Raw genomic sequence first — 12,748 nt, 5'->3', positions numbered from 1 at the left:
TCCACCTACTTCCTGCTGGGACCCCACTTTGTAGGCAGTGCACAGAGCCTGTGTACCCTGTAGAATGTCAGTCCCACCTAGGGTCAGTCCTCCGTCACCTCCACTCCCACCCCTCACGAACACACTGAACACTCAGTGGAGCAAGAAAGAGAGAATGGGTTCCGTCTGAACGAGGTCCCTCCCTCTTCCTGTCCAGCATCTGAGGATTCTCCCATTCATTTGTCCATTCACTCATTCACTCCCTGAGACAGCTCTCCTGCATCCAGTCTGCCTAGTGCAGTCTGCCATGTTGATGATACTCTGGCCTCAACTGTGTCACCCCTGACCCTCATGCAACAAAGCATCCACTGGGGTGCCTGGACCCTAGAACCCCACCTCCTCCCCACTCCCGGATATAGAGTAGAGGGGAGGAGTCAGGAATACACAGCGCCTGAGCAACTTGGGCTTGTGTATCTGGGGTTGGGGGACAGGGTGGAAGGGCCGTAGTGGTGGTTATAGCTGTAGTCCACCAGGCTGGACAGTTGCCCTTAGCTCAGGGACTCATCCTGGCTCATCCTGCACTGACCCTGCAGGCCCTGGCCCCAGCTTTGACTGTACTATGGGGAAGATGACTGCCTCTCACCTACAGTGTAGGGAGTGCCACCCAGCCCGTGCCAAGTCCCTTCCTAGCAAAGGCAGGGGACAAGGCTTCCAGTGCCGCTCCCATTCCCCACTCCTCCCCTACAGCCCCCACTGTCCCCACTTGCATCCTGCCTGGCCCTTCTCAGGCTCCTTCCCTGCAGCTTTCTCTTCTTCCCTTGAAAACTGCACTGCTGCCTACTGCTGCCCCCCCCAATCAGGACATGCTATGCCAGTATCTGTTCAGGGCACCAGTTGCCGGTCTAGCTTCACGGGCGGGAGACAGACGACCAGGGACTCATGGCTGAGCTGGGAAGCAGTATCTTGTTTATTAATCAGATACATCGCCTTTTATGCATCTCTTCACCGGAAGTGGTAAGGGAAAGGAAGTGACTAGGAGAGGGGGCAGACCAAAAAAAAGAGCACGAATAGAACATAGAAAGCTTCCATCTAACCAGTGGGGATTAAACCAATACCCTGCAGGCAGGGCGGGACCCAGGTAAAACAGTGATTATGTAAATAGACCACATCTTAAGTAATACAAGCGAACCTAATGTGATGATCAAAACAGGAGGTCTTATAAGCAGAATTTAGAAACATACCAACATTGCTATACAAACTTCCCAACTGGGTTGTGTTCCCCCACACTATACCCCCACATAGCCCCTGTGTCCTGTGGTCACTCTGCACCCATGGGTGGGGGGGTGAGTGTTCAGCCCTGCAGGGGCACTCAGCAGCTTCAGGAAGTGCTCAGCTCCGGGGGTGGAGTGATGACCTTGGGGAGCAGAGGGAGTGGCTGTATTATGGGCCTTGTTGGCATAGACAGGGGTACATGAGGAGGCAGAGCAGGGAAGTCCTCAGGAAAGTTTTAAGACCTGGTCAATACACCGAATGCATCTGGCAAGGGATTCCATCCACCTGTCCATCCTTCTGTCTGTCTGTCCATTCCTCATCTGTTTGGAAACACATCAGCTGCTCAGAGCTCTGAGGATCCGTATTGATGCTCAGCCCACACCCCATGGTCCCCTGTGCTTGGTGAGCTGGGGCTGGGCTACCTCCTACCCAGGCCCTGTCCCACCACTGTTCCCTCTCATCCTCCTGGGGGCCTTGCTCACTACCCCCTACCCCATGCTGCTACACTGTTCCCGCAGTGTTGGTCTATCCACTTCCCCAGCCCCTCTGCCTCCTTCAAGGTGCCACATTGGGGAGCCCACGGGCTTAGCCCGCGAAGCAGCCTGCTGGGACACTGGCTTCTTTGCGGTGACCCCATGAAACAACAGTTGGGTGGTAGGAGGGGTAAGACCCTCCCAAGGCCTTATAAACAAGGTGACTGGGCTTACCGCCTTTGCCCTCCATTCCCATAGCTCTAAAATGGGTTGTTGTGATTCTTTTTTTTCTTTTTAAAATTTTACTTATTTATTCATTCATTTTTTTCACTTTTTTTATTTATAAAAAGGAAACACTGACAAAACCATAGGATAAGAGGAGTACAACTCCAAATATTTCCCACCACCAGATCTCCGTATCCCCTCCCCTCCCTTGATAGCTTTCCTATTCTTTATCCCTCTGGGAGTATGAACCCCAGGTCATGTGAGATGATTGGAATGAAGTGACTGGAGCTTGGAACTCTCAGCAAGTGGGCATCGCCCCTACACCAGGAGGAGGCTTAGAGGAGGGGAGGAGAATGCCCGTTACTATTTGGCACTGTGGCCTGTGTCTGGATAGCAGTAAGGGACTATAAAGGAAATACAGAGGTCACCTGTCAGGAGGAGGCCCCCCAGGCCAAGGGCACAGCAGGCTCCAAGGCACAAGGAAGACAATAGTTAGGGTTCAGGGAGCAAACTGAGCCCCCCTTCCCAGCATAGACTCTCACTCTTTTCTCGCTCTAGGAATATAGGGGGTGGTGGTGAGCTCTCTAACCCTGGAGGTGACTTTGCAGAAGTGGAATTGAGGTGGGAGTGCGGCAGGACAGTTTCCCTGCTGTGTCTGTGTGTTTTTGTCTTCTAATTTTTACTAGACAGGAGAGAGAGAAATTGAGACAGGAGGGAAGAGATAGAGAAAGAGGAAGATAGACACTCGCAGACCTGTTTCACCACTTACGAAGTAGACCCCCTGTGGGTGGGGAGCAGGGGCTGGAACCAGGTCCTTGCACTTTTTAATACATGCGCTTAACCTGGCGTGCCACCACCCGGCTTCACTGTGTCTATGTTATTTAGCTTCTTCTGTGCACCAGCCCTGAACTTCAGACCCCAGACAAGAAGTCTGAGACTCAGAGTGGCAGTGGCACTTGCCCAGGCTAGCACAGCAGGCTCATGGATTCTGACAACAGCCTGAGTGGCCCTGTTGTGCCTACCAGACTCCTTCACACACGTGTTCCCCCAGTGACCTTGAAGAGGCCTAGTGATGTCTGGAAGGGTCTGTAATATCATGGGGAGTATTTAGATGGGTGATCCTCCTCATGCCATGTGTCCCCCACTCCGGGGCATACATTGCTTCTTTCAGACCTTTGACTCCAAATCTCTCAGTGACTCACACCCCGGCCCGGGGTACCCGAGGGCAGCTCCTCTCTCTCTCCTCAGCCCTGCAGGCAGCCAACTGTGGACATGGAAGAGCAGGATGTGGGCCGACACAGGCAGGACAGCCAAGCCAGCAAAGAGGGTAGTGGCCATGGTGGGATGGCCTGGGGGTCCCCTGGAGTGGCGGAGCCTTTGAGGATTAGGTGAGGTGTGAGACTGGTGGTCGGAAGGTGCAACTGCTTGGGTTTGATCAGCCCGGCTAATGGAGATGGCAGGGAGACATCTTAGAGTGTTTGTGAGGGGCCTGGCTTTGTTGGGCACTGAGCCATGCTTGCTGGGGGATGTTGGTGATGGTGGCTACCTACTGTTTCTGGCTCTGAGAACTTAGTGGCAGTCATGGTGCTGTTGGCAATAGTGCAGACTGTGCTGGTGGCTGTGGGGATCATAATTGTGGCTTTGCGAAGCCAGTGATGATGGTGGTGGCAGTGGTGTGCTGCTGAGGCTACTGGTGGTGGCAGGACCAACGACACTGGTGATGACTGTGTTGCTGGTGTTGGTGGCAGGGCTGATAATGTTGACGATGATGCTGATGGCAGCAGTAGTGGAGGTGATGCTGGTGCAGAAACAGCATTGTTGGGGGCTGGGCGGCGGCTCACTCAGTTATGCGCATGTATCGCGGTGTGCAAGGATTCGGGTTCATGCCCTGCTCTCCACCTGCAGGGAGGGTGCTGCATGAGCAGTGAAGCAGGTCTTCAGGTGTCGCTCTCCTCCCTTTTTGCCCCTTCTCTCTGTCCTGTCAAATAAAAATAAAATAGAAAGGGGGAAAAAATGACCTCCAGGAGCCATGGATTTGTAGTGTAGGCGCCGAGCTCCTGCAGTAATCCTGGTAGCAAAAAAAGAAAGAAAGAAAGAAAGAAAGAAAGAAAGAAAGAAAGAAAGAAAGAAAGAAAGAAGGAAAGAAAGAAAGAGGCAGTGTTGTTAGTGGTGTTCTTGTGAGGGCCAACAGAGAGCTCACTCACTAGGGTACATGCTTTGCTGTCTGTGAATCCCCAGGTTTGAGCTCTGGAACCACATGGGAACACTCCACATGTGTGTGTGTGTGTGTGTGTGTGGGGGGGGTAACTCCACAGATGTTGTAGCTGTGGTGTCTCTCCTCTGGCTCCCCTTTTCCCATGTGTATATGTGCATGTATGAAATATAAAGAAAATTAAAATTAAAGTTCAGCTTGGGAACAGTTAGCAGATGCTAAAGTCCCCAGTCTAGTCCCTTCCCTTCCCTTCCCTTCCCTTTCTTCCCTTCCCTTCCCTTCTCTTTTCCTCTCTCTCTTTGTTTCTCTCTCTGTATCTCTCTCTCTCTCTCTTACACATACACACACACACAAACACACACAATTTCATAGCTACTGGTGATAGAAGTGGCTGAATTATTTATTATTGATAGTGTTAACGCTAGTGACAGTGGTAGGATTGATTGCGTGATAAGTGACAGAGGTAGTGGTGGTACTGATGCTGACCATTTGGTGCAAATGATGGTGGTGGTGATTTCATCGTTATAGCAGTGATGGCCCTATTAACGGGCATTGCCACTGTGTCGAGGCTGGTTTCACTGGTAGCAGTGAATGTGGTGGCAGCTAATGTACTTACTGGTAAAGGGCTCAGCTCTAAGTGGGGGCTTCAAGCTCCCCACCCCAGTGGGAATGATGGGGTCCCTGTACACAGCTAACGAGCCAGACTGCAGCCATGAGGACTCACCGCAGCCAGGACGGAGGCAAGGGTCAGTGGGGAACAGCAGGGACAGCTCCCATGACCACAGCAATCTGGAGGAATACCAGGAGGAGGCAGGCTGACTGGAAATGTTTGGGGTCTTCAAGAGTCAGGAGAGTGGCTGCAGGTGTTCGGGGCACAGAGTCAAGCATAGCCAGGTCAGGGGAGGTGCCCGTGATGTGTGGGTGTGCCCACCTGACCCAGGGGGGACCTGTGCTGGCACACGAGGGGTGGTGGGTGTCACGCCCCTGGGCTGATGGAGGAAGTAGAGTGAGCACAGCTGAGTGTGGCAGGTGAAGGAGCAAAGGTCTCAAGCCAGACTCCTGGGGCCCCAGCTCCTGAGTCAGGTGGAATCAGCAGGCAGAGGGACTGTAGGTCCGTCTCCCCCACGCCCCTATTCTGGACCAGATGGCTTGTTTGTGGATCTGGGGTCATGGGCCACCTCTCCAGGACTCCTGTCTGCCTGACACATTGCCTTGTAACCCCAGGCAAGTAGGATGGGGGCAGGACCCTGGGAAGAGCCAGATTTCAGTGAGGAGACAGGTCAGCAGCTGAAAGCCCTGACTGGGAGTGGCTGGCGCCAGCTGGCACCCAGAAGATGGCCATCTTGGCATGGCAGGGAATGTGAGAAGCCCTGATTCCCTGGTCCTGATCCTGGGGTGCTGAGCAAGGCCTAGACATTGTTGGGGGCGGGGGAGCTAGGAGTCTGAGCATCAGCCTTATAGGCAGGGCCAAGGACCCAAGGGATGTGGAATGGGATGTGGAAAGGGATGTCCAGACTAGACACCAGTGTCCTCTTGGACAACAGGCACTGTCCCAGCTGCTGGACTGAGAGAGGGTGGGACTCGTGCCGGCCCAGCCTGAGGAGTGGTGGTTCCATCAGGGCTGGGCAGAGTCAGTGGGAAGAGAGGCTTGACAGCCATGCGGGGCCCCGGTTACATGTGAGAGGAGGTAAGATTGATCAGGGGTGGGGAATAAAATCCTACCACAGCAGGAGGGCAGAACCCCATGAAAAGATCAGTGACAGGGCTGGGCAGTGGCGCACCTGGTTAAGCGCACACAGTACTAAGTGCCAGGACCTGCGCAAGCATCTGGTTTCAAGTCCCCGGCTCTCCACCTGGATGGGAGATGCTTCACAAGCTGTGAAGCAGGTGTGCAGGTCTCTCTCTTTCTCTCTCCCTGTCTATCTCCTCCCACCTCTCTCAATTTCTCTCTGTCCTATCCAATAAAATGGGAAAAAAATGGCCGCCAAGAGCAGTGGATTCATAGTGCAGGTACCTAGCCCCAGTGATAACCCTGGAGGCAAAAATGAATCAATAAATAAATGTATAATAAATAAATAAATAAATAAAAATTAATCAGCGATTAGTGCAGCACTCAGACCTCAAGGCCTATCTAGGCAGACTTTCTGGTCAGGCAAACCCCAGCCCACCCCCATTAGCTCAGGCTTGTGGCTCACAGGGGGCAGAAAAGGTGGGCACTGTGATGCGTGAAGCAGGGTCAGCAGGGACTATACCTGGTGATGGACCTAGGAAGTGTTACAGAGACCAGCTCCTGGGGTGAGGGGCCTTGAAGGCCAGGCTGAGAAGTGTGGCGGGCCTCCCTGAAGCCCCTGCCTGCAAAGCTGCCTCGCCCACTCCATGTTCCCCATTGGGGCCGCCGTGCCCACTTTGCTCAACTCTGCTATGTGGGAGGACAGCTGTGAGTCACTTGTGCTGCACTGCGAATTAGCCCATCAGACGCCAGGGGACCAGGGCGTGCAGGCCCATAATAGCACCTGCTCCGTGGGCCGGCGGGAGGCTCTGGGAAAGTGGCGAAGCAGCTGGTGATTGGGTGGGGGGGGGGGGTTGCTCTGTGTGTCCCACAGGGTTCCATGAACACGCCAGGTCCTGGGGTCTCCCTGGACCTGTTGGGAGTGGGAGTAAAGGCAGGGGAGACTGATACCCCTTTCACACCAACTTATGAGGCAGCTCAGATCCAAGTAGCCAGGAGGGAACATGCCCAATGGTGGGAACTTCCTGGGTGTCCAGGTCCCCTCCTGGACTGGATGGCCAAGCTTGACCAGGGTCTGGCCAGGTGGCGGGGGACAGGTAGAGGTGGGGGAAGGGCACAGGCTGAGCCACCTCCAGAGCCTCTGACTTCAGCTCATCCTGGCCATGGTGAAGGTGCTCAGTGAGAGCTGTTTGAGCTGAGCTGGGGGCTGCAAGGCACATGCCCTTCTGGCCAGCGGGCACTGAGTTGCCTTATCCATGCCTCCTCATTAGGGACAGGTTGAGGAGGTGGGCTGGCCTTGGTGCTGGGGACTAGAAACATTGAGACGTTTGCTATATTGGGCTGCGGAGAGCTGGTGCTCACGGCCTGAGTGCAGAAGGGCAGGGCAGGAAGGGCGGGGTGGGGGCAGTGGCCCTGCAGTCTCTGTGGACAGGGTGGTTTTTGCTGAAAGGGTAGGGAGGAGTAGGGCAGAGGGAGGACCCTGGCAATGATGAGGCAGCCGTGGAGGATGGACAGTGCTTAGCACCTGTGCCTTTTTTTCCCCCCTGAAGAATGGCTGACATCGTGTATTTTAATAAAATGGTTAATTCTTCTACCAGAACACTGCTTACCCCTGGCTTATGGTGGTGCTAGGGGTTAAACCTGGGGTGTGTGGTGCCTTGGCACCTGTGCTTTTTGAGAGAAAGACACTCAGATCAGCTGGCGGGTCAGCTGGTGGGGTAAGAGATGGAAAGTAGGGAGTCGGCAGAGGAAAGTCTTAGCTGTGAGGAGCGCGACCAAGGCAGCAGGTGTGAAGAGGGTCTCAGGGTGCAGAGGTGGTCAGCAGTGGAAGAGAATAGACAGGAAACTGTCACTTGGGCTTCTTGCCATCGGGGGTTATGGGGTTCTTGGAAGGAGTGGGGTGGGAGGACCCCCCATGCTGGGTAACTGGAGGCCTGCTCAGGGGCCCTCAGTGGCTGGACTTTAGGGGCCCTGATCTGATAAGGGAGGCACAAACTAGCCCCAGGGGCCTTGGTCTGATTGGGATGTTCTGATCTGAGAGACCTAGGTCCCCCCCTCAGTCTTCCCTGCTGCTCTAAGCCAGAGTTCCCTGCCCTTGTGCTCCTGCTAGGTGACCCTGGACATACTGGGGAAGGAACAGATGTCACTGACCCAGATTCTTTAGGCCTGGGCCCTGGAAAAGTGGGGGGCTGGCTCTGTGACCCAGATATTGCAAGTTTCTGAAGCTCAGGCCACAGGCAGCACATGGTCTTCCCTCGTGTGGTGCGGCCGTGGTGTGTGAGCGGAGGGACTGTTGTGGCGGTGTGGCAGTGAGGGGAGCAGGTGAACCCTACAGTAGGCAGATTTCTGGTCAGGTGTAGAAGGGAATTCCTTGAGGTTATGGGTCCGGCTGGAAGAGAATATGTCCCAGAGGTCAGGGTGCAAGAAGGAGGCCATCAGGTTCCCTGCCGTAAGGTCAAGGTGTGCCTGCAGTACAAGCCCTCAGGTCAGGGAGCACCCCCACCTGTGCAGCACCAGGCCAGCCCTGGCTGTTACCCAGCACCGAACCCCAGGGAAGACTGACGGCCTGGGAAGCCTGCACTGGCCAAGCCCACTCCCTCTGCTGCCCTGGCTCTCAGGTTATCTCAGGGGCCCCTTTCAGATCTTCAGAGCAGATAGATAAGACGTAGGAGGTCTTGGGAGACCCTGGGCCCCCTGCTGTCTCACTGTGTGGCTTTGAGTGACTCTAGCCCTCTGCTGTGTGGCCTTGTCAGACCCCTGCACTCAGAGGCACTGCAGAGATTAAATGAGAGACTGCACTGAAGCATGTTTTGGGGGTGTAGAGAGGGGTAAGGAGTAAGGGCAAGGGACTGTGCCCCAAGCTGAAGCCAATTATGTTCTGGTGCAAGCTGCTGAGGCCTGATGTAGCCAGAAGGGGTAGAACTGGGCCATAAGGGTGAATTCTGCAGGCTCCATTGTCCAGATTCTAATCCCTGGGGCCAGGAAGTGCCAAAGACCAGAGCGACCTCCTGTGTGGCCAGCAGCTCTGGTCCTGTGCTGGCACCTCCATGTGCCTCCATGGTCTGAGCTCTAGGGAAAGCAGGGAAAATCCCACAGTAGAGCAGGTAGCCCCCCCCTTGCCCTGCCCTGAGAAACTCATGCTTGCTGCAGCAAGAGCCATGGAGCCAGCCTCTGGCCAGCACTGGCCGTGTCCCAGGAAGTGGCTGGCAGCTGGTAGCCTGGCGCCCTGTAGACCCGCCAGCACCACCGAGAACCTGCCAGCCTGCTGATTCAGCCCACCCCCTTCACCCCAGCCCTGGGGTGTTATTCCAGGGCTTTTTAGTAGTGTCAGATGGGCTTACTTCTGGGCCTCTGGCTCTGAAGAAGACTGAGGCAGAGGCAGAGCCAGAGCCTGCATGTAGGACTGGCTGGGGCAATATAGCAGTCCCAGTGCTGTGGTCATGCAGCTTCAAAGCGGTGTTCTGTTCTGATGGGACCAACTGCAGGATGCGGTGTTTGAGGTCTCCTGTGGCAGGGTCAGAGCAGCAGAGGGAGCTGGGATCAGTCAGGGCTTAGTGCTCTGATCCCCTGCTGTGTCCATGTCCCTGGCCTCCTGGGGTGGGGTGAAGGGAGACAGGAAGTGGGTTGTCTGAGATCTTGATGGCTGGGGGTGCAAGAGAACCTGATTGGGTTGGATAGGGATGAGGGCTGCAACCAGGTCTTTCAGAACCCCCACATCCTCTTCCCTCTTACGTCCTTCTTCTGACTCAGCCTCATGTCTGGTTCTTCGCTGAGAGGGGTCTCCACCTCGCTCCAGGGAGAGGAAGGGGAGCAAGGTCTCTGCTGGTATTTGATCAGGCAGTGATGTTTATTCCACTCTGTACTGGCACAGAGCACCCGAGAGGTGGCAGGTAGGGAGGAATGTGCCAGATAGCCAAGGCTTTGGCCTCCATGCCTGTGGCTGGGGTCAAGGCTGTGCAGCCTTTGCTCTGAACCTTCCTGGGCTCTACTGTGACCTTTCTATGGTTCTGCCTTTGCATGGTAGGTGAATGAGCTTTGGATTCCTAGAGCCCCCACTGCTCAGAGCACATGTGCATGAGTGGCAGGGCACCCTCTTACACGCTTCAGAGATAAGCAGACAGACTGGGGGGGGGGCTTCCTGGGATCACAGGGGCCTGCTACACCCCGAGCCCCTGAACCACTCCTGGGTGCCCCTCCCAGCTCTGCCTTGTTGTCATCTTGGCCGCATCTTGCTTTCCTTGGCCTCGGTTTCCCTCTGTAAGACTGGGGACTGTCTTCTTCCTAGAGGGCAGAGTCAATAGAAAAAAAAGCAGATGCATCCTCCCCCGCCCACCCCACCCTCAGCCCAGCCTGGCCTGTCTTGCCTGGGGCCTCAAGCTTAGAGGGGAGATTGCATAACATTTCAAATTCAACAGAACTTGGGGGGGGGGGCGGTTTGAGGGCTGTGTGGCTCTTGGGCACCTGCAGCAGGTGATCCCAGATCGTCCTGAAGATCCCCACACAAACCATCATGCTATCAGTGCCCCTCAGGCACCTGTGTCCACCTGTGAATGACTCCCCTCTCCCTGCCCATTTCAGAGAACACTAAATCTGGGATGTCATTCTCCCAGGTGACAAGCTAGGGAGTGGCTCAGTCTGGTGTTTGCCAGCACTGTCACAGTGTGACAGTGGGGAGGGCAGGGGGCAGCTGGGTCCCAGCTTGTGGGTTGTCAGAGGGGTGGGGAGGTAGGAGCCAGCTGCAGGTTCTGCCAGGCCCCTGTAGCTCCATCATTCTCCGTGGGAGAGAGAGTGAGATTGCTGCTTGAGCTCCAGGGCCTCCTCTGGGGGCCCCTGCTCAGACCTGGAACTTTCTCCGGAAGTCCTGGGGCAGGAGCTAGTTTCTGAGGAATATGGGCTGGAAGGAGGAGACCTTTCTGGCTGTGGGTTTTGAAGGCGACCACTCCCAGTTGTGCCCCCTCCCGCCTCATAGTTTGTCTTGTCTTTCCAGGCAGCCCAAGGAGCCAGGGAGGCTGCTGCCTGCCTGAACCTTTTTGTCACTGACACCCCATTTGGGTAGCTGGACACTCTTAAGTCCCCTGGAAGTGGGAGCTGGGGACTTGGGGGGGGGGGGGTAGGTCTGGGTTTGCGTGCAGTCCCACGCAGTGAGAACCTCACACACGTCCTGGCGTGTGCATGGAAAAGTGCGAGATCACGCACTTACACAACAGTGGTGCCTGGGGGCACTGACCCGAGGGGGTCCTCTGGATGCATGCTTGCGGGGCACTAGGAAAGGCTCTTTCCGAGTTCCAGGAACTGAACCGCGGCCATCAGGGTGCCCGGGTCCGGGGGTGCTGGGGCGGTTCCAAGGTCACGGTCCTGAGCAGGACAGTGGGGGCTGGATGGAGAGTGCGCCCCCTCCCCCGTCCCCTCTGCCTGCGCTCGCAAGCCGCCCCCTCGGCTGGGGTGTGTGGGGGGAGATCAGGGCTCTGCGCTGGGGCGCGGCGGGGGCGGGGGCGGGGCGCTCCGCGGGCTCCGGGCCAAGCTCCCGGCCGCCGGCTTCCGCCCGGCCGCGCGCCCGCGATTCGCTCTCCCGTGGCTCCGGCTCCCGGCGGCGGCGGCGCGGCCATGGGGCGCGGGGCTCCGGGGACTGGCGGCGGGGCGGGCGCGCGGCGGCGGGTGCAGGTGCGGGGCGCGGGATGCGGAGCGCGGGGCCGGGGCCGGGGCTCTACCGCTCACCGCCCTGTCTCCCGCCCCTCCCAGACCCTCCTCCCCCGCCCCCCCGCAGCTCGGGCCCTGGTCGTGGCGCGGCTGCCGCACGGTGCCCCTCGACGCCCTCCGGACACGCTGCCTCTGTGACCGGCTCTCCACATTCGCCATCTTAGCCCAGCTCAGCGCCGACGCGGTGAGACCCTGGGGACCCGCGGGGCGAGGGCGGGGGCGGCGGCACCAGCAGGGAGGGGCTGGCGGGGGGAGGGGGCCCGGGGGACTTCCGGTGGCCTGGGAACCGGCATGGCGAGGGCCCGGCCTGCAAGAGGGTCTGCGCCCCCAGCCCCCCTGCATCCTGGAGGCCGGGCCCCTGTAGAGTGTGGGTGGCAGCTGAGTGGGTGGTGGTGTTGGACTTGGTGACGCCCGGGAGGTGTGACTGATGGGTGAGTCTCCTGCTATCCTTGGACCCTTTGGGACCTTGGAGGCCGCGGGTCCTCGGGGAGCCAGGCAGGCTGGGGGAGGCACAGCCTGTCAGAGCGGGATGCAGCACCCCCCACCCCACTTAGCCTCAGTCCCCCTGGAAGAGCCTGGAAGAGGTGGGGGGAGATGCTGACATCTCCCTCCTCCTCAGAACCTTTTTTTCCATGGCGAATAGGTAGACCTTGGTCTGTAGAGGTGGTGGTGTCCCCAGACAGGGACCCAGGCTCAGGCTGAGGCTGTGATCAGGGCTCAGGTTTGCCCAACCCTACCCAGGAAGGCCCCATCATCTCTGTCCCTCCTTTTGTGTTAGTCATTCTTGTGGGGGCTGCTGGTTTCTATGGCGACGGCATCTGGGGCCAGCTCATTGCCTGGGGCCTTGGGTGCTGGGAGGCCTGCTGGGACCCGTGTGGGCTCCCTGGTGCCAGGGCTGAGCAGCATTCACTGTCCCAGGGAGACTGGGACACCCCCCCCCCCCCCACACACACACACACTGTGCCTGGGCCACATGGACAAGAAAGGGCTGTGGGCCTTGACCCACCTAGATCTTCATCTGCCCCAGGGTGGCTCTGGAAGGGTCATCGGGCAGCAAGTGTGGAAGACTGGCTAGCCAGGGAACATGGCATCCCTGGGTGTCTGGTGTGCCTGACCCTCATCAGGTGGTGTTGGAAAAGCTCTCCCTTCATAAATCCCCTG

At 57.3% G+C, this 12,748-nt stretch overlaps 1 protein-coding gene across 13 annotated transcripts in view; it reads left to right on the top strand.

The window, feature by feature from the left end:
* ADGRB1 (adhesion G protein-coupled receptor B1) overlaps positions 1–12,748 on the top strand; it is an 81,431-nt gene that overhangs the window by 38,278 nt on the left and 30,405 nt on the right. For 12 of the 13 annotated variants that reach the window (XM_060195906.1, XM_060195909.1, XM_060195902.1 and 9 more), the window contains one exon: positions 11,630–11,771. In XM_060195906.1, coding sequence (XP_060051889.1) covers positions 11,630–11,771 — 142 coding nt within the window. Of the gene's footprint in view, positions 1–11,398; positions 11,552–11,629; positions 11,772–12,748 lie in introns of those variants that run through there. The other variant, XM_060195911.1, reaches the window with a different exon arrangement.

The sequence above is a fragment of the Erinaceus europaeus genome, chromosome 8 (assembly GCF_950295315.1).
Source record: "Erinaceus europaeus chromosome 8, mEriEur2.1, whole genome shotgun sequence".
In the NCBI taxonomy this organism is placed as follows: domain Eukaryota; kingdom Metazoa; phylum Chordata; class Mammalia; order Eulipotyphla; family Erinaceidae; genus Erinaceus; species Erinaceus europaeus.
This window is presented reverse-complemented; position numbering and strand designations above follow the sequence as displayed.